We start from the raw sequence: 22,720 nt of genomic DNA, 5'->3' as shown, positions 1-22,720 counted from the left end.
CTCTTCTCCAAGATCCTGCAATGTCTGATGAGGATAGAGAGGAGAGTGAGATTCTTGACACCGATGCAGACTGGGATGATTATTTGATACCTATGCCATCATCCCCCTCACCAACTCCTGTGAATTCTCCTCCTGAGAACATTGGTGGTTTTCATAACCTTTTCAAAAGAGCGGTAAAGAGGTTTGAATTACCCATACCCACAAAACAGACCCACTGCTTTCTGTATGATTTTAAGGAGCCATTTAGAAACCGTGTACGAGCGATGCCCATTGTGAGTTACATATGGGATAAAAATGTCATGAAGACTTCTGGCACTGTTACTGCGGTCCTTTATCGCTTAGATAAAAAGTGCAAGGCTACAGATGATGCTCTTGCATGTTTGACTGGGCACATAAAACCGCATTCTGTCATTGCACAGGCAGCTCAGCGTAGATGAAATAATCAATTGGCACCAATCAATGTGCCTTATTACAAGGAAGGTAGGTGCCTTGATAATATCGGGAAGAGGTTTTCATCCATGTCAGCACTTCCTGTTAGGGCAGCAAATTCCCTTGCTTGCTTTTATTAGACGATATGACTTCCAAATGTGGTCCGAAATTACCCCTTAATTAGACCAGCAGCCAGAGGATAGCCAACAGGAGACCAAAAAAGTTCTACAGGAAGGAGAGTGCACATCATCAGAGGTGCCTGACTGTGGAATGGATGTTGCCACTACCGCATTTAGGCAACTAGCGGGTGCTGCTGTGTTATGAAGGCAGGGCTGACTCAAAGCAACCTCATGTAGGCCACAGGTCCAAAACAAAATACTGTATTTCCATTTCAATGGGGGAAGACCTTTTTGGCAAGCACGTGGATGACCTTCTTCAAGTGATTAAGACAGGCATGGATACAGCCAAGTCGTTGGGTGTGCTTCAATATAGAAAGATGCTGCTTCCGGGTGTTTGAGAAAGGCGATTTCCTCCTACATTGTTTATCAACAATATCATTACCCCTCATATTCATCTTCCTCACAGCAGCTTCTTAAAGGAAACAAAAACACCAGGTGTTCCCATATTTAGATGACTGGTTAGTCAAAGCACTATCCAGTTACACAGCATAGGCATCAACGGCTGCCTGTTCAAATCTTTTTAGTGAGCTGGGTCTTATGCTGAACCTAAAGAAATCACCCTTAGACCCATCAAGGAAAATTACATTCCTGGGAGCAACGCTCGATACCACTCTCAATAGAATGTATCTAACAGCTGAGAGGCAATGGACACTGAAGTCCTTAGATGAATTAATACGAACAAAAGAGTCTCTTTCAGTTCGCCTCTACAAATCCCTCTAGGGGATGATGTCATCCTGCATTCCCTTAATTCCATTTTAGCATCTAAGAATGCGTCAACTCCAGGAGCAGTTATACAAGCACTGGATACAATCCGCATGCTCCTTCCACGATCTTGTTAACATCACCCCAACAATGATCCATGCCCTTGAATGGTGAAGAAAACAGTCACATTTGTCAGTCTGCCTGTGTTTGCTAAGTGTACCCTCCCCACTGGTCATAACAACCAATGTCACCCTGGAAGAATGTGGAGCATTCCTTCAAGACCAGCAGGTCAGCGGCAGATGGCAGAAGCCCTATCTGCACTGTCATATCAACCAGCTGGAGCTCAAGGCAGTGCATCTGGCCTTGCAGGCTTTTCTTCCAGAGATAAGGAATTCTATTGTGCTCATCAGAACTGACAATATGACCAGGATGCACTACATCAACCATCAGGGTGGCACAAGGTCACGTCTTCTCTTTCAAACACAAAGGATCTGGGAGTGGTCGATCTGCCACGGTGCGCACTTGCGGGCAGAACATGTCCCTGGAAAGCTAAACACAATAGCAGTCACTCTCAGCATGCTAAAATCATCCTTCTACGAATGGGAATTGGCTCAAAAACTCTCAGCGTAATCTTTCTTTGGTTGGGCAAGCCGAACCTCGTTCTCTTTGCAACCCCCAGAACAAAAAATACCAATTCTTTGCAAGTTGGCATCACCATCGGGGATCGTGGGGGAATGCATTTTTGATGGCATGGAGCAGCATCTTTGCTTATGCCTTTCCTCCCATTCCTCTTCTTCCAAGTGTCCTCATGAAGATGAAAGTCAAACTGTACCATGATCCTCATAGCCCCGACCTGGCCATGCCAGCACTGGTTTACAGAGCTCCTTCTTCTCTTGGAGAGACCCTACATCCAGTTGAGCCGATAATTCTTCTTAGAATCTTTCAGGGGCAGGTATTGCATCCAAATCCCAGGTCCCTTCACTTATTGGCCTGGCACCTGAGCACAATGAGTTTGCAATGAGTTTGCCTACCTAAACATTCCTTCAAACTGCAGAGAAATTCTGTCTAAAGACCGGGCCGTGAGTACTAACAAAACCTATTGCCTTAGGTGGACACGTTTTTACCTATGGTACCAGCAAGCTGATGTGCATCCATTTTCTTCTTCCCCTGACCAGATTCTGCCTGATCGCCTGCACTTGGCACACTTCCATCAAAGTCCATTTCGCAACTATCTCCTGATTTTAGAAGATCATCTGCTTCTTCCTCATTGTGTTCTGCTAGAATACTGAAACAATTCCTCAAAGGCCTCCTTAGAGTCTTTCCACTAGTGAAACCTTCTCCACCTCTCCGGCACTTGAATATTGTGCTCTCTGCGTCTACGCCACTGTTTGCTGTTGTGTTTCTTCAGGACATCTGCCGGATGGCTACCTGGAAGAATACACACACCTTTACCAGACATTACTGTTTGGAATCTGCAGTTTGCAGTGATACCCGCAGTGGGTCAGGAAATGCTGCAGTATCTTTTTCAGTAACGGTGAGCTTGCCTCTTTTCTTCCCATCAACCTTTACTGATTCTACACGCACATTTTATGCTCTTTACCTCGTATTTTTGTTTTTACAAATGGATATGTATTTATTGTGTATATGAATGTGTGTGTGTGTGTGTGTGTGTGTGTGTGTGTGTATGTATATATATATATATATATATATATATATATATATATATATATATACATACATATTTTCTTGAGTCCGGTACAAATGCAGCAAAGCGCAGCCACGCCACACAGCAAAGTCGGGAAATCGAGTAAAGCCACAAAACTCCGTGCTCTTGTTTCTCAGTGCATTTATTTGTGGAGAATAAACAGCCCACCAGTCGCCATGACGCGTTTCGCCTCAGCCGAGGCTTGATCACATGTCATGAGAAGGAGGAAGGAGGTAATTTTAAATAGCACAGTTAATCACATGACTGATAGTACATCCTGTCAACGTTAAAGGGGTATACATCAAACAGTATACTGGGCGCAGTTCCCTAGTTTACATACCCGGAAACCATACAAATATATAAAGTGCATAGTGCACAAACAATACTGTATATCATGGAGTAAAGTCGGTTGATCAGCATAACACAATTCAGTATATGGCATGAGGCAAGATAAGTGAAACATTTCATTATTACAAATAGTATTTTTCTAAAACCGGTCCAGTACATAGAAAAAATATATATGAATATATATAAATATGTATAAAGATATATAAATCTAATTTCATATATTTACACAACTATTTACATCAGTAATTTTGTAAACATATATTCCAAAATTTGCCTCATTGCTCCCAATTATCTCCGCCAGGAATATATCAGCGCTTGGGCAATGTGTAAGGACTACCGACTACTAGGCAGTATCGTTAAGAGATTTCTCAGTTTCTAGACCCAGTGTAGTCAATCATACCCAAATGGGTGAGAAATGTACAGGTCAAAATTTATCAGTCTAATCTCAAAATTCTAAAGATTGCTCGATACCTCCCTATGGGTTGCTAAATATAAACTTAGAATAAAGTGATAGTGCAAAAATTATAATAAAAAGACTGTTCAATAAAGTTTCATCAGATTAAAAATGCAGGCTGCTAAACAAAACATACATATTCAGGTTATTTCATTGATCTCTCATCCAATCCAATCGGAAAAACAGGGAACTAATTACAAACAAGTATAAAGATCCTCTGTACTATTCAGCCCCCCAGGATGTTTGCTGTTTAGTTCGAGGATATAACGGGTTTCTAGTAGACGCAACTTGCTGTCTCTGTCTCCCCCCCTCCTCAATGGTAGGACTGAGTCTACCAAATAATATTGCAGTTTTTCGGGGTTGCTGTTATGATGTTTCTCGAAATGCCGAGCTACTGGATAAGCCTGGTCCTTTCCAGATATAGCCCTCAAATGCTGAAGGATGCGTTTATGTGCTGGGAGGCGGGTACTGCCCACATATTGTAGGTCACAGGGGCATACTAGTATATGTACCACAAACTCCGTTTTGCATCCTAGCTTTTGTCGGATCTTAATGGGCTCATCATGGAAGGGACTCTTGTAATGGGTTTTATTTATGGCGTGCTTACAGGCTTTACAAACCTGACATTTTTTAAAGCCTGTGATGCGTTCCCACCATTTCTTTGGAACGTCTAAGGTGTTGTTAACAATAGCACTACCTAGGGAAGGAGATTTTCTAAACGTGATCTCTGGTTGACTCTTTACTAGATCACCAATTACCTGATCTCCTTGCACAAGATTCCAATTTTTCGCGAATATTTTACGAATCTCAGCATGTTGTTGGCTATAAGTAACTATAGCTCTACACTGAATCTTTTCTGTTGATGGAACTTCAGTTAAAGTATTGGGATCTGGACATTTCTCTAGTAGATGTTCCCTTTCTAGTTTTGTAGTCTTCAAAATAGCATCATCTACCATTTTGGCGCTGTACCCTCTTTCTAAAAAGCGCATTTTACACTGTAGTTGAGCTGTTCTACACTCTACTTCATTGCTACAGATGCGCTTTATTCTTAGCATCTCCCCGTAGGGGATGCTATGAATAAGGTGGCGCGGGTGACTACTGGAGGCATGAAGTACCGTATTTCCAGCGGTACTTTTCCTATGTAGTTTAGTTTCTATTTTCCTGTTCGCAACATACACCTCTACGTCCAGGAAATTGACTGAGACATTACTGATTGTTGAAGTGAACTGAAGATTCAGATCATTTACATTCAGCTTGTTAACAAAATCAGTTGCACTGTCCATGGAACCCCTCCAGATAAAAAACAAATCATCGATATATCTGAGGTAAAGAATCGCATGTTGTTCCATCAGTCGTCTGTGCTGCCCCATTAGGGTTTGCTCCACCCACAGTCCCATATGTAGACATGCTAAACTGGGGGAGAAGCAAGATCCCATGGCCACCCCCCTTAGTTGTTGATAGGTCTGGCCCCCAAACATAAAGAAATTTTGTTGTAGGCATATGTTGAGCATCCCCATAAGCATCTTATTGTGCTGTGCATTGTGTATGGGGCGTTTATCAAGATAGAATTGGGTAGCTTTCAAGCCATCAACATGCCTGATAGATGTATAAAGTGAACAAATGTCCAGTGTCATCAGTAAATATTCCTCATTCCAATTTTGCTGTGATAGCTTACTCAAAAAGTCACTTGTGTCTCTGATGTAGGAGTTTAACCCCTTAACCCATTCTTGTAGAAAGAAATCGATATACCTGGATAGGTTTTCCGTCGCACTATCGATTGCCGATATAATCGGTCTTCCTGGAGGCATAAGGGGGTCCTTGTGGATCTTGGGTAAAAGATAGAACGTCGGGATCACCGGAAATTCTTTCTTTAAAAACTTAAATTCCTCCATGGAGATTAAACCGCAGCTGCGCCAACCCATTAGCTTAGCATTCAGATCATTCCAAGCTGCTTTGACAATCGTAATGTTGGTTTTGCGATAGCAAGCCGTATCACTGAGTTGTTTTTCAGCCTCAGCTACATAGTTGTCTCTTGTCCACAGGACAATATTGCCCCCCCTTGTCTGCTTGCTTCACAATCAGATTTTCTTCCGATTTTAGTTTTTTCACCAATAGATTGTAGTTTTGGTTTTGTCGTGCAATGGCTTGGCTCTTTTTATTCGTGTTTATGTAGAGTTTTTTAAGATCCTCCACCATCAGCTCTTGGTAGGTATCCAGATGTCGTGTGCCGAAATAGGGTTAAATGTGGACTTCGGCCTGAAAGGTGTTATCATTTTCTCCCTACTAGTGCTGGTGATGGCAGCCATGGGCGGTGTACCAGAATTCAATGCATTTGGTTTGGTTTGTAGTTCCCAAATTTCCTCAAAGGAGGAGGCGTCCCCGGCTGTAAGCAGATCAGGGCTTAGGATTCCGGTAATGAAATTTCTTCAATTTGAGTTTTCTCACAAACCTGTACATGTCCATACGTGTGCCAGCGTAGTTAAAGGTCTGTGGTGGACAATATGTTAGCCCCAGGTTAAGTATCTTTGTTTCCTTGGGGCTTAAGTCTATGTTTGTCAAATTGATTATTGAGGGGCTCCCTGTTGGTTCCCCCGTTTTTTGTTGGACCACTTTCGTTGTGTTCTTTTCTTGGTTGTTCCACTTTTCTTTGTGGCGTTTGCGTCGCTCTGCTCTTTTTCTGTTTGTGGCTGTCCTTGTTGAGCAAAGGCAACTCTGGGTCTTAGGGTTTCCCGTCTTGCCTCGCACAGGCGACTCACCTCCTGTGCGGGTGTTAGTACTGTAAACCCCAGCGACGCATTATGTATTTCACCTTCCAGTTCGCTGCCTTCAGTTGAGCTTAGGCTTATTGAGGAGGCTGAGCTCACATTATCTTTGGTGTTGTTGGCACGTGTTTTGTTCCCCAGTACATTTCTATGGGTACTACCTTTCTCAAATCTTCGTGCAAAGGTGAAAATACGCCCATTTAAGTAGTCCAACCTGTCCCTCTCAAATTTAAACGCTTTGCGTTTTTTAATGATTTCCTCCTCCTTTTGTAACCGGGATTCCATTTCTTCTCTCATCCTTTTCGTGTTGGCCTCATCATCACCCAGTTTCTGCAGTTCCGCCTCCACCATTTCTATTTCGTCTTGGATTTTCATCCGGTCACTTTCGGCATATTTAATTAAGATTTTCATTAATTTTGCCGAGGATTCCAAGTTCGTCGCTGCCCATTCCTCAAGCATGTGCGGGTCTGGGGCTTCATAGCTGGGGGCCAGGGTGATACGGAGACCGCGAGGTACACGGCCGACTTCCAAATACATCGATAGGGACTTGTTCTCCCACCATTTAGAAGTTTCTTTCTTCATTAGCTTCTCCAGTTTGCGGAACAAATCGCGCGCTGTTGGATTCATAGCGCTTGCAGAGTTTCCCGAGGATATGGATGTTGTTGCCCCCCCAGCCGGGGTGACAAACACAAGTTCGGCAGCCTGCTCCCTACTCCTTAACACGGCGGCTGACATGGTGAATTAGGCTTGTAACGTAAATCACTGATAACAAACGGATTCAGTCAACATCAGAGCATTCCCTACGACTGAAAGCGTGCACACTCCTCACTGCGTTATTTTCGCCGCCGTACCTTAACCTGGATGTCGAGGTGCCTCCGTAGCGTTCAGACACTGGACTCCTCCGGTGAAAGGCTCGGCGTGTGCTTTCTACGCAGGGGCTTCTCGCGGCTTCCTCCGACCAGAGTGCTGAGTCCGGTTACGGGTCACGGAACCAATCACTTCCTGCCGCTTCTCGCCACTCGCCGAGGAGGGGCTTTACTCAGTGCTTCGGAAGTCTTAAAGCACACAAAATTTTCTTGAGTCCGGTACAAATGCAGCAAAGCGCAGCCACGCCACACAGCAAAGTCGGAAAATCGAGTAAAGCCACAAAACTCCGTGCTCTTGTTTCTCAGTGCATTTATTCGTGGAGAATAAACAGCCCACCAGTCGCCATGACGCGTTTCGCCTCAGCCGAGGCTTGATCACATGTCATGAGAAGGAGGAAGGAGGTAATTTTAAATAGCACAGTTAATCACATGACTGATAGTACATCCTGTCAACGTTAAAGGGGTATACATCAAACAGTATACATATATATATATATATATATGTGTGTGTGTGTATGTATATATGTATGTGTATGTATGTATGTATATATGTATGTGTATGTATATATGTATGTGTATGTATGTATGTATATATGTATGTATGTATATATATATATATATGTGTATGTATATATATATATGTATGTATATATAAAGGCTCCACAACTTTTCAGTTTCAACGAAAAGAAGAAGCAGCACTCCCGGGATTTCAGCAAAGGGGAGTTTATTTTCACGACAGACTCGTTTCGGGAAAGCTGCCTTCCTCCGTGTCAAACATTTACGCTCTGCGCGGCGCCATTTTTAACCAAACATCTGACCAAAGATGGTAAACCCAAACGAGGGACACCTGCACATACCACTAGGTGATGAGCGCCATTTGTAAGTAAAATATTTACAAAATCAGTGTTTCTCAGACAACAATACATTTCCATAGTTATCTGTTACTTCAAGATGTTATCTTGCCGTGGATCGGCAATCGCGACCCAACCGGCTCGCTAAGTCCCTCCTATAAACAGTCAAACATAGGTGGAAAGTACGAAAGAGGGATACCTGCACATAACCCATATTGAGCGCCATATGTAAATGAAATATTTACAAGAAATGAGCATTTTACAGATAACAATACAGTTCATTAGTTATCAGTACAAAAAACATATGCACAATTCTTTATTCAGTATCAAGCCGTGGATCGGCTATTGCAATCCATCCGGGTTGCTACATCCCTCCTATAATGCATCCAATAAATGCATCAGTTCATTTCCAACTGTCCACCAAAGTTGACCGTTTCAAAAAATGAATTCAGTGTTGGTCCAGATACAAAATAATTATCTATCACACAGTTTACCGCATCCCGAAGGCCGAGATACAGAAACACGCTAGGCTCATCCAACAACAAAACTTGAGTGTTTCATGTCCCATATTGTGCATCTATCCAAAGATATACGTTTTCAGATTAATATGGAGACATGAATTGTGTAGAGAAATACATCAAAATACATGATCAATCCATGTGTAAAAAACAGAATTACATGATATACATCTTACATTCTTCCCACTGTGATTTCATTTTAGCCCAAATGTACAGCCATCTCCTCCCCGCTGTTGAGGCCCTCAGGGACCTTCGATTGTAAATCCACTATATATCGTGATTCTAGTCTCCTGAGCTTTTGTAACCTATCCCCTCCCATTTTCTGGGACATGGTCCAGACAAAAGTATTGCAGGAGGTTTCTGTCGCTTTTATGCTTGATCGCAAAATGTCGAGCGACAGGGTAGGAAAAGTCTTTGTTGGCAATTGCTCTCATATGCTCCAGGATTCTAAGTTTCACCGGATTGATAGTGCTCCCTATGTAGGTAAGTTTGCAGGGACAACGCAGGCAGTATACGGCATGGCTAGTATGACAGGACATAAATTTGTTGATTCTTCTACCTCCTTTACACCCTTTGACTTCATAAGATCGTACACGTTTCCTAAAAGCACAAGCTTTGCATCTTCCACAAGGGAAGAATCCCTTAGCTTCTTTTATCGATCCAGTTTTCTTTACTATTGGATCAAGTTGACTGTGCACAAGTTGGTCGCGAAGCGACTTAGCCTTTCTAAAAGTAATCAAGGGGGCAGGGGGGATATCCATGCCAATGATATTGTCCGTCTTAAGGACATGCCAATGATCGAAGGAAACCCCCAGGCAGACCAATTCTATCCGCAAAAGGCTCTCTGTTAGAACCTGTCTCAAACTATATCGATTATTTCCTCAAGACACATGTAACACAACTTAGCTCATATATTCAGGACACCAATGACCTGTTGAGGAGACTGGAAAATACACCATGGCAAGAAAACTATCAATTGATATCCATGGACGTCGTATCTTTGTATACAAATATACACAATGACATTGGGATGAAAGCGTGCAACTACTTTTTGCAAAATAGAGACATCAAATACAAAAACCATAACCAGATGTTACAGGACATGATTGAATTATGTCTGTCAGAAAATATCTTCCTATTTGGACAGGAGCTATATCGACAGTGTAATGGAACGCAATGGGTTTTTCTTTTAGCCCGAACTATGCATGCCTCACAATGGGGTACTGGGAAAAGGAAATGGCTTGGGCATCAGAAAATGATCAATTTACTTGTAAAATCATGTGCTGGATAAGGTTCATAGATGACCTTTTGATCATCTGGGATGGAACTCCAGAAGAATTTGAAGATTACTACAAGATCATTAATGGCAGCATGACAGGATTGACCTTCACATATGAAATCAACAACAAAGAAGTAACATTCCTGGACACATGCATTTACATCAAGGATAATCATATCCAAACAACCTTACATAGAAAAGTAACAGCCACTAATGCAACATTAGAAGCGACCAGCTTCCACCAAGCACCACTGATCTCAAGCATCCCATATGGCGAGTTTCTTCGCATCAGAAGAATATGCAGCGAAGAATCTGAATGGCAGAAACATAGCGCCATAACAAAAAAAAGATTTAAAAATCGCAAATCCAATCAGGTCAACATTGAGAAATGTTGGAAAAAAGCAAATGAGAAACCCAGACCGGAATGTTTAAAACGCTCAAGTAAAGATGAGAACAAAATTGAACAGGAGCTAATTAGACTCATTACTGATTATTCTGAAAATAGCAAGGAACTTGTGTAAATCATGAGAAAAAACTGGAAGATTTTACATCTGGATGATACAGTAGGGAAACTAGTGGGAAAACATCCAATTGTAACATACAGGAGAGCACCGAACCTCAAGGATCAATTGATTCACAGTCACTGTAAAACCAACAAAAAGAAAGACTGGCTCAAAACCACTGGTTTCGTGAAATGTTATGGTTGCAAAATGTGCCAAATCGCAAAACAAACAAAGGAAGTACCAATGCCCAACAATAAAAAATGGCAGATACGGCAACTGATTACCTGCAAAACTGAGTATACAGTCTACGGAATAGAATGTCCTTGCCCCCTAATGTATGTGGGTAGCACAAAAGGAGAACTAAAAAAACAGATAATGGAACATGCAAGAGCTACGACACAGAAGGATAGAGCAAATGCGGTGGCAAAACACATGGAGCAAAAACACAATGGGGATTGGCTGAAACTGAAATTCTTTGGGATAGAAACAATACCAAAGAATATTCGTGGAGGAGATCGAGAAAAAGCCTTAAGACAAAAGGAGTCACGCCACATCTTAAAATTTAGTACTTTAAGTCCGCACGGCCTCAATCAGTCGGAGGAGTTATATATTCATCTCTGAAACACAAATGAGAAACATGAGAAGGCGATCGTGTTTTCATGCTGAAAAGATTGCAATAAATCTAATTGTGGAACTCAGAGGGAGTGCGCCCAATTTCTTTCGAAGAAGTGTAAAATAGAGAACGGCGAGGTTCTGCCGTAGGGTCACGCACCCACACCGAGCGCTCAATGGCTGGGTAACCTGGAACCGGCGTGTGAAGAGAGATAGATATAGATTATATATATATATATATATATATATATATATAATCAACCAGGTACCTCCAGTAAGCGCCACAGTGCTGCTTTGCAGAGAGGTGTAAAAAGGGGCGTGACCTGGACCACCTCTATGCAAAGCAGCCCTATGGCGCCTACTGAACGTACCTGGTTCCCTAGTTGGTCCCCACGGGAATCAATTCCCCAAATTAAAACACACCACAGGGCGTGTGCGTTTGCAGAGTGTTGCTAGGAGGGGGCAGGGCCTCTGGCAAAATACCGGTCTCTTTTTTAAAAATTTCTTTTTTTTAAAAGAAGTGGAGTTGTGTGGCCCCCTTCCTTTTCTATTTTATGGGCCCTGGGGACCCCATCCCCCAGGGCTTGACCCCTATTTTTATTTATTTAAAAAATGGAAGGGGGCAGCGTGGCCCCCCCTCCCGAGGCCATATTCAGCCCGTGGACCCCACCCCCCGGGGCATAGCCAGTGTTTTAAAAAAAAAATATATATATTTGGAGGGGGGCTGCGTGCCCCCCTCCTCAGGCCATTTATGGCCCAGAGACCCTATCTCCCGAGGCCGGCCTATACGTGTTTTTATTTTATAAAAAAAAATGTATTTGGGAGGGGGGAGGCGTGGCCCCCTCCCGGGCCACTGCTGGCCCCAGGGACCTCGTCCCCCGGGGCCAGCCCTAAAGTTGGGGACCATGGTGGGAGCCCCAATGCCCCCACAGTCCCAGCCGGCTCCCCGCCTCCTGCGGGAGCCGTGATGGGTAAAGAGTGCCTGCAGGGGGTTTTGTTTCAGGAAGATTCAGTAAATAGCTGTTCTTCATTTATTTAGAGGGTGAGTCTTTTTAGAACATCCACCTAATTATCATTTAACAACAACAGTAAATGCACATCAAGAGCACAAAAACACAAGAGTATTTTTTGTTTGAAAATACAAATTTGTTTATATATAAGTATTTGGTTAAAAGGAGTACAAATGAAAAATCAAATTAGCAATAAATCATAAAGAGAGGTAAAATCTATTCTAACAGAATCAATAATGACATATCCCTTGATGAGAATAATGGTCACTAGAGAATAATAAATATCTCAGAAATAGATGGTAGAGTCAACATTTCGGTCTTAGTGGCATCAGTCCGTCAGACCATCTTCAGGACAGTTGATATTGCATATGAAAGAAGACCCTTTTGTAATCAATCTCACTACGATAAATCCTTATCGTGGAGGTATGGTCACATCCGCTTAAGTGGATGGCGGGAATGTCACTGATCAGCAGATCAAGGACAATCCAGGTTGATGGGGATAATTTAAAAAGGCCGTCCAAATCAATGGCGGGAGCCAGCATTGCTTTTCCACATGGGGAGTTGATGACATGCAGCTCCCTGTGTGGAAAAGCAAATGTGTTTTGGTTTTGGAAGAGAGAGCAGGTTTCCTTGCTCTCTTCCAAAATCCAAACCACAGTTTATGGCAGGGCGGGAGCCGTGAGGCTCCTGCCCTGACATAGCAAACAGCAGTGTCCCTGGGCCGGCTTCTGCAGTGACACTGCAGAAGCCGGCCCTGGGGTGGTGGCGGTCCCCAGGGCTATCACTGGCTCCAGGAGGGGGACTTCGCGGCTCCCCTCCCATCCAATGCACAGCCCCGGGGGTGGTGGCCCCAGGGCTTGGGGGTCTGTAACCTCTCCAAATTAGCATCTTAGTGCCCCGGGGAGGTGGTGGTCCCCTTGGCGTGGGGGGGGGGGGGGCTCGAGCCCCCCACACAGGTTTTAAAATACATTTTAAAAAACCAAGCCCCCGGGGTCGGCGGTACCCGGGGCTGCGCGGGGGGGGGTTGTGTTATCTAGCAAATATTTGATAAAAGCCCCTGGGGTGGCTGTCCTCAGGGGTTGGGGGACCTTGGAGGCCCCCTAAACATTAATAAAACATGCCTCAGGGGGGTGGCGGTCTCTGGGGCTGCGGGGGAGCCATGTGCACCCGCAAATATTTAAGCAAAGCAAAGCACCGGGGGTGGCAGTCCCCCTGGGCTACCGCAATTACATTTCACAATGCCCCGGGACTTAGCCCACCCGGGGCTAAATTATAACGATTGTACAAAACTATTATTAAATTATTGTTTCTTCCTCAGAGGCGTCTTGATAGCACTTCGTAAAGGGTTTCCACAATTCCGTAGGTCCAGCCGCGGAGAGACTGCACAGCCCCTTGAAAGAACTGGGGCCTATCTCACCTGCAACGTTCAGGAGGTTAAGGCGCGGCAGTTGCCAGAACTGGAAAGCAGAAATGCAGCGCCGAAACCAACTGAATGGTAAAATTGGCCCAAGAATTAATTGATCAGCACAACAGCCACTGGAGGCTGAGGAACTGGCGTTTCTTACTGCAGGGCAACCTCATGACAAGACAAGATTTTATATATATATATATATATATATATATATATATATATATATATATATATATATTTATTATATATTTTTTAGCAGTCTTAATAATGACTTGCATTCTATTTTTTACATGATGAACAACAATATGGACTCATTATCAATTTTAAAGTTTGAAATGATTCAACTTTTAATATATTGATGAGGTCTTTGGGTTTGCTTTAAAAAAGAATGTTTGGAAAACAGACTTGGTATGTCGACAACTTGTAGTGTGTCCTTGCTTTCTACTATCACATGGTGTAGTTGCTGTTTGAAAAAAATGTACTGAAAGAAAAAAACTGTGTAAAAAAACGTATTTAAACGGTGTGTGGTCTATTACCTGATGATCTGTGAGCAAGGGCGGACGCCCGAAACGCGTCAGATTTGGGGACTCTCTTTTAATAAATCTTTGCCGTAAATACTACGTAAGTTCGGATTTGCGTGATCCTCGATTGGAAGCGCACTCCGTGGCAGACACGTTAACATCACATCGGCAAACTTGCATATGGATTTATTTATTTGCCTAACGCGTTTTGAAGCTCTGAGCTCCTTGATAAAAAATGATGGCGGCTGTCCAGCCGTGGAAGCTGCACCACCCCAGAATGAAGAGGGGGCCGCAAGTGTCAGGAACTGTTCCAAGCTCAATTGAGGAAGTAGCAGGCTGCACAAAAAGATGGACGAACTAACTAAGTAGAGGGCCACTGGGGACTGAATCCATGTCAATTAATTCTACCAACACTGTACCTACTACAGGGAACAACTAAATGTAAAGGCACTACAAGGACCAGCAGGCAATACTTATTGCCGTCACTAGAGAGGCCCGCCAGAGGGCTCCTGAATCAATAAATAACGGACATTGATGCCTTTCAAAATGACCACATTGTGATAATGAACGCTTGTGATCAAGGAGCTCATAGTTCCGAAACGCGTTAGGCGAAGAAATAAATCCATATGCAAGTTTGCCGATTTGCTTTTAATGTGGAACTTTCATATATTGTTAAGGGAAGTGGGGCTTTGCCGATGGTTTAAATGGCTAAGTAGACCTGGCAGTTTTAAAACTGCTCTTCTAGGCTGCGTTGTAAGGCTGGGAGCAATTTTGTACTCTCACACACATTGTGCCACAACCCGTGCTGCAGCCCTGGGTGGACACTCTACTCTTCCTTACGTGCTATAGGCACCATATACTAGAAACTTCTAAGAAAGTCAGTCTGTGCCAATTTGGATAGCCAAATCAGCATACCTTTTTGTAATGGGTTAGAACACTGGCGCTGAGGTCTGGTTACCATGCCTCAGTGCACTCTGAGTCGAAAAACCAGCAGCTAGTAGTCCAAATTGGGGCAAAAAGCGGGGGAAACCTGCAAAAAAACCTGTTTCTTTACACTACAGTTTATAGTGAAGTTAGTGCAGGTTAAAGTGGTGCATTGACCACTCACAGAAGTGCTCCAGGAGGTCTTATAAGGATAAATATAAATTGTTTTTTTCTTTGCATTTCAGGAACTAAGCGGTACAAAAGGGGATGGTGATGGACGGAGCATCTAAACCAATCAAACACTCACACCCAGACAACACATCTGGGTTTAATCCATCACCGTTCTTTAGCCCACTCTGCCACCCCAGTTCAGACATGGCCATATGCAAATCAGTCTGACCCTGTGCCTCATGGGAACAGTCCAGCCCGAACTGGCAAGCCATTCCCTGGACCGGAAAGCAGCTTCCGAGGACCGGTTTCTGGCATTTCAGCCGTCTTCAGCCCGGCTTGCTTGAATCCAGTGGCAAAGTGAGCAAGGGACTCACGTCTGAGCATACCCCGCCAACTTATGGCAAACAAAGCGTTACAAAAGGGGGTGGTGATGCATTTCAGGAACCGTCCTAGAAATGAATATCAAACGTAATTTGACTTAAATGACTATATTTACAATCTGATTTGAGGTATCTAGTTTAACTTTGAGTCCTTGCACAATTATGAATATTCTAGATAAATGCCAGCCTAAGGGAACTAATGAGGTTCTTACACTTTTGATTAGAAACGTTCACACCCCTTGGCCCATTGCAAGTCATTTGCCAGTAAGGACCTTCAAAAAGAGCCCATTGTAAAACAAGGAGTGAGACTTCAGCTTTCTGCCGGAACACTTTTTAGGATGTAGATGGTAGAGTGACTGGTCACTGTCAGGAAGGAGTTCACTTGAGACTCTCCATCTCCAGGCAGGTGTACGATGAGCTGAAGTTGAGGAAATGCTTTTTGAAACTAAGTAGGTAAGAGGGTGGACTTGTTGAGCACAATGGAGCTTCTTAGCCCAAAGCTGCACAGCCCAATGGGGGGGGGAGGTGTGCCTCAGTAGAGCTTGAAGTGTCTGACAAATGGCTCAGTGTGTTAAGAAGTCACCCTTTACACCTGTTGTGACCTGCAGGTCAGGAAGTTCAATTTTGGCACAGCAAACTAAGTCTTTGCATACTTGTGAGGCTGGTGAATTGAGTCCCAGTGAACAGGATATTATTAGCATATGTAATTTGTGGAACAACTTTGAAAGAGAAGAAATGCGGCTAGAAGTGCTACATCAAAAACATTTTATCGACTCCCAGGAGGATTGCGAAGATCCAGTACCAAAGGAGATTCCTGGACGGTTCTCAAGATCCTAGTTAACTATTGTGTAACTAGGAAGGACCGCAACCAATCAGTACGGATTGTTTGACTTTTCTTGAGTGGAGGGCAACTTATTTTTTGTAACGGGTCCCAGAGATGCATTTGATGTTCATGTAGTCTGGAAACCGAAAAACAAGGAATTTCTAAATGAAATTGAAATGTATAGCTGTAGCATGGGAATTTGATGAATATGTAAAACGGGAGGCAGAAATGCATTTTCACAAATGATTTCTAAAACGGCATGTCGTGCTCCTAGAAGGTAAACAGTTTTTTTAATATACCTTCAAAAAGTAAAGCAACCTGTACGGATGGCAACAGTCCTTTGGCAGGTACAGCGGAAAATAGCCTTGCAACTCAAGTAATCTATTGGTTATAGAAAAGAGATTGTGATGCATAGTTTCTTTGTGTAAAAGCAGCTGCTGACCACATTTGGTGATTCTCTCAAGATTTGTTACCGTTTCTAATATTCATAGTCCCAATATAGCAAAAGAGAGGATCCTCCCTGAGCACCACAATATCAATTATAGATTATAAGTGATATAATACGAATGAGCAGTTTCAAATATGTAGTAGACACAATCAATACAAACAGTACAGACAATGAGCCTAAATGTCTGTAATCCAATGGTCACATATGTTGATCACTCATTTTTGTAATCCATTTCTCACATCCAATAAGAGTAAAGTTCAGTAGTCCAAAATCGTAATAAGTTCTCCTTTAGTCAATTATACACACAAACGCAGTCAATTCCAAAATGGATCTTCTTTATTTTCTTGAATGGAAATTCCTACAACCAAATGCAGCCAACGCAGCCAACACGTGTTTCGTCAAGCACGAGTATGTGCCAGTGACTTCCTCAGGGTTGCAACCCTAACATCAAAAATGTATATATCAATCATTTATATACACGGGTAACATTATTTACAAACAGATCCCAACTATATCCATTAAAGGTAAGTTTCATTTTTAAGAGTTTTTAGGAAAAATCAAGTAAGGGACACCAAAAGTCATTGTGTTGCAATAGAAAGAAAGAGAAACGGATTAAAGAGTAAAAAACACCACCAAGGTCTTGAAGTCACCAATGTGCACATCCTCTAACACCAGTAAGATGGGTTCAGACATAAAACTATATTCACCTGTAACTCTGGTCACAGTCTACGAAATTCAATAATCTATTCCAGAAACTGGCTCTGTTTCGGTCTCTGTAAAGGTAAGAGTATTCCGAAATTATAAAACAGAGGAACATATCATATGTACATCCAATAACCCCCCAAAAATCTACCACTTGGATATGGCATTATATTACAAAAAACCAAAGAGGTATAACTCTCAAATGTAACCATAGTTATTAAAAATAAACGGGGACCCCCAAAGTTAAGTGAGACATCCGCACAAAATGCAAGTCTCACATGAAATCAGTATAAGGAAACATATAATTCTAAGTCACTCACCACTTGTTCAGTATAACAAGTGCTCTTCAATTGAAGTACGGAATTTCTTCAGACTGCACACGAGTACAGAAACCTCTGAATATATCTATAATTGGAAAACATATTATTCACTAATAGCCATGTTTAAATTATTGGATATCCCAGCATTCACACGATACCTGTGTGTAATATCCCACCTCAATTTATATATTCAAAAAGATGTCAAATCTTTTGTTCAATCTTCCATATTAAACCAAATGCCACAGTGCTTCTCGAAATCACTCCTACCAATATAAAATTATAAAAGAAAGTTGAACCACAGAGTTATTACAGACAACCCCAATTTGCATGTACAGTGATACGAGCAGGTGTGCACACATCACCTCCTTATCCAGAATCACTCAACCGTCATGTGTCCGATATCTGCAAATCCAGTCAAAATTACACCATAAATTACCACTCATAAATCGTTGTCAACAGCTGACCATTTAAGATACGAAAACACTCGTTGTTTGCCTCACCTCTGTTGTACAGTTTGCCATCTCTTACGAGTACGTATTCTAAAACGGGAGGCAAGAAAGAAACTATCAATATGTGTACTAACATACCATATCACCTGGTTAGTTCATTTTCGTAAGTGTAGAATCCCTCCGATTGTATCGAAACTCGCGTGCAGCACGGTCGCCATCTTGACCGTCCTTTAAATACTGTGTAACTGTCAGCACCATCTTACAGTGGTTCATGATATACTGCACTCTATCTCATTCATTCCTGGAGGCATTTATCATTCTAGGACATTATATAATAGTCCTTTTCTCTCAGCAAGCAAAATATATTATGGTAGGACATATCTCTTGAATTCCTCTCCTACCCTGTTGTGTTCCCCTCTCTGGTGGCAGGGTGGACGGTGGAAACTTAGAGTGGCTCCTAGAGTGGTGTGCCTCTCCCGAGATGAAGTCTTCTTTGTCTCTGTCAGGCAATCTCGTGATCAGATCTTATCTCCCATATCTGTGCCATTTGTGTTTGTTTTGGGTTCCGTGGTTCTTTGTCTCCTGACTTGAGGGTTGTGGGTAGTGCTCTGATTTAGATCTTTTCACTCTGCTACCCAATCTCCCGCCTCGTTGGGTGATTCAAAGAAGAAAGACTTGGAAATAAACAAGACCTTGACTTTGGCAGTAAATAAGAGCATGTATGGGACATTCATTGCCCACAGTTGTTGTTTAACACCTTTGAAGGATTTCTGCACATAACAATGCATATTTATTAAACATAATCTGATCTATTGTGTAGACTGTCTGAAGTATTTTATTGTGATCTTTATAGTTAATTAGTCTGGCAATCAAAGGTTTAGGTGGGCACCCAGTAGGAGCCTAGGTGTCGGAGTCCAGTGTGCCTTTTTCACAATGAAGTGGGAACAAAATAGGGCTGGCTCTAATCTGCAAGGCTGAGCCTGTATAGCAAATAACAGAAGGGGGTGCCAGTGCTGATAATATTAACTTTGGACTAGGATTAATCCTCCACAAACAGAAAATTAAATTCCAGAAAGGGAACTGCTGTTTAGTCGCAATTTTATTTGTAGAAAATCAACAATATTTTATAAAATTCATTTTTACATTAAGGAAAAAACATTGGGAGAAAATCAAGATGAGAACGGACACATAAGAATACAATCAATTGAAGCAATCCACCATTCAAAACTGCAATCATGTCACATTCTCCACACATTCAACACATTCAAACTTAACTCAAGCATACCACATATTACTGTTCTAAAGAAGAAAAGTGTAAAACTGGATCTGCCTTAATTAAGCAAAAAGTTCAGAGTACTTATTTAGAAATTGGTACAAAACCAAGAATTTTTACAGTTTTAAACATTCATTGCAGGTCAAAATGAATAGGTAATGTACAACGGATGGTAAGGAGTCTACAGATAAACGTGACTCTTATACACAAGGGCAGACCAGTGGGATAATAGGCCTACGCGTTTCGAATCCCCTTTAATTCTTCGGAGATTCTCATCAGGGCCTCAGGCAACACCAAAGTGGCTAAAAATGGAAGCCTGTGGTGGTCCGGAATGGGGAGACTTCTCGCACGCGCGAGTGACTAGTGCCCATCTCGACGCCGCCCGGTTGGATTGCTTTGAAGAAACATTCGGAATCCTTACACCCGCACACGCGATCCACGCCTGCTTGTGCTGACGCTGACACTTCGGTCGAGCCGCCTGAATTAGATTGGCTGAAGCGCTGTGATCTGACGGCTTCACACAGGACCCCGAGCTTGCGTTAACTACAAGACACGCCGACATGTAAAAGTCTTCGGTCTTCTTGGTCCTTCCGGCTGTGGCACACTCCAATCTCAGATTCCACCATTGGATTCATCCTTTTGCCGCCTGCGTGCATTGACCTCCTCAGAGCGGCTTGTTTCCTTAGAGAATCAAGCACACACCACAGTCCTACGCATTGGAGAAAACCTATATACAGGAGACTTCACTCCCACTCACAGATCCATTTGGAGCATCAAAAAGTATTGACAATGGTCATGTACTATGGTGTTATCAGATATCACCAGCCATAAATACACTCCATAGGAGGTTCTAAAACTTCCTATAGCTGAGATTACAACATGCAATTAATCAGGTATCAATGTTCATCTACAGAGAGGGCTTTACATTACAACTACATTGTACTCACTAATGCAAAATCGTGTCCATCCTATAGCAGCTCGAGGACAGCTTGGTAAGCCACAAAGTTCCAGCTCCAATGCCCTAAATAATGAGTCTATCCATAGATTACTAGAGGAAACATAAATTCAAACAGGTCGTCAGATTTAATGCATGCCCATACTCGGGGGAAACCTTACTAACTCAGAATTGATATATTTTTTAAGACTTATTTCTCAAAACAGCAAAAGAATCCCCAGGCCGGTTCAATTATATACACGATGCTGACTGCGATGTGCATGCTGTTCAACTAAGCCATGAACAACCTGTACCAGTCCCAAATTTGTGTAACCGACCTGGACGGTGGCCATATTGAAGATGAAAGGAACACTACAAGAGCCAAAAAAGATATTCAGCTAGATTCATCAAAGGCCCGTTTTGCGAGGCAGTAATAGCGATTATTAAGGAATCGCTATTACAGACTCGCTTAACGGGATACATGTACAAATCGCAATTAATTTTGCAATTTCAACAGCTTCCTTATTTGCGATTAGCTAATTGCTAATCACAAATAAGGAATTACTCCCCATTCATTCCTATGGGCCTAAAGGCCCATAGGACTGAATGGGAAGACATATCAATGTGTGAATCGCTATTAGCGATTCGCATTTTGAAATTGCGATTTCAAGGGTGCAGGGGTGTCCAAAGGATACCCTGTAGCACCCCTGAAATATAATCTACATTGGTGTTGCGCACACACATGTCCAAAGGACATGTGTGTGTAACATGCAACTTAGAAAAATGCATTTAAATGCATTTTTCTAAGTTTTCGCTATTTACCACAAGGTTTGACCTTGCGGTAAATAGCGGCCCAAAATTGCGATTTCACAATTTTTAAATGGTTCATGAATTGCATTTAAGGAATCTCAAATAGAGATTCCTTAAATGCAATTCCTCGCAAATGTTCGAATTCTTTAATAGCGATTTTTGCATTTGGGATGATGAATCCCAAATGCAAAAATTGCGCTCTCTAAGGCCAGATTCTCGATTATTAATTGTACAGAAACCAAAATTCACAGTGTATTCCATACCTGGCCAGGTAGTAATAAATTACACTAAGGGCAAACAATAAACCTAAGTGTGATCATGTTCCGGTATTCAAAAGAGACTATAGTTAGTATGACTAAGCGTAAACAGCAGTTATGAAGGGAGTGGATCATAAAAAGTATTAGCAGATATCGATTCCAAGGAGCAAAGCACTAAGTAATTGGATGTAGTCGCCATCTTACAATATATTGGGAAGAGAGAAAGTGGAAACACATCTGTTATAAGAAAGTAACAATTTTACAACGTAAGTTAAATATTTTGTTAAACAATATATTTTATTACTTTTGACATCCAGTATTTAAATACATTCGTTCTTAACCACGTTCTTTACCATGCTTTTCATCTAATTTTCAGGAAACACATTCAGTACTCTTGCAGGTTTGGTTTTTGATTGGACTGTTGTCAAAGATACAGAATCGGAGGGTTTCTCGGATATGCATAACACATTACGGTAAGTGCTGACTACACTAATCTTAACTGGTCTGTCTGCTCATGATTAAGATGTGTTAACTGCTGGTGGTTCATGATGCAATGAAATAATATTTTCTTTGAGACAATATGCCAACAGTGAGGTTATTTAGCATGTCTTGAATGGTGACCAATAAGGCTGTTTTAACTCATTCTGTTGATTCAAAGATGCAAATTTGAATCCTGCTTGGCAGGGTTTTTTTATTGCAACCATTGGCTGTAGAAATTTTGGGAAGAAAACTAGATAATGTTTGTTGATGTGTTCGCAATCTTTTCTTTCTATTTTGGTTTGGTCTAGGGACGGCTTTGAGTGTGTGGCCCGTCTCTGTTTTTTCAAGAAACTCATATTAAAATTGAATATACAAATGCATAAATATAGAGGCTTTTGGTCAGCTTTCTTCTGTCATTGATTTATTCAAGTTTGTAAGAAATCCGGCTGGAGGCTCCAGGCAGACAGGGTCTCCTGTGGAACCTGGTACTGCGGACCCCTCAACTAAGAACCAAGTACCCATATTTAGCACTTGACTGTCAAGTTAGTGCGGGAGAGCAGTCCAAGGCTTACCCAGGGGAGGTCCTGTGGGCTAGAGAG

General features: G+C 42.3%; 1 protein-coding gene across 1 annotated transcript in view; it reads left to right on the top strand.

Moving 5' to 3' along the window:
• NUP210 (nucleoporin 210) overlaps nt 1-22,720 on the top strand; it is a 519,503-nt gene that overhangs the window by 117,740 nt on the left and 379,043 nt on the right. The window contains exon 4 of the mRNA XM_086939009.1: nt 22,018-22,114. Within this exon, the coding sequence (XP_086795135.1) occupies nt 22,018-22,114 (97 nt within the window). The remainder of the gene's footprint in view (nt 1-22,017; nt 22,115-22,720) is intronic.

Source organism: Lissotriton vulgaris, chromosome 9 (assembly GCF_964263255.1).
Source record: "Lissotriton vulgaris chromosome 9, aLisVul1.2, whole genome shotgun sequence".
Lineage (NCBI taxonomy): Eukaryota > Metazoa > Chordata > Amphibia > Caudata > Salamandridae > Lissotriton > Lissotriton vulgaris.
Note: the sequence above shows the minus strand (reverse complement) of the source record. Positions and strands in the feature narration are given on the sequence as shown.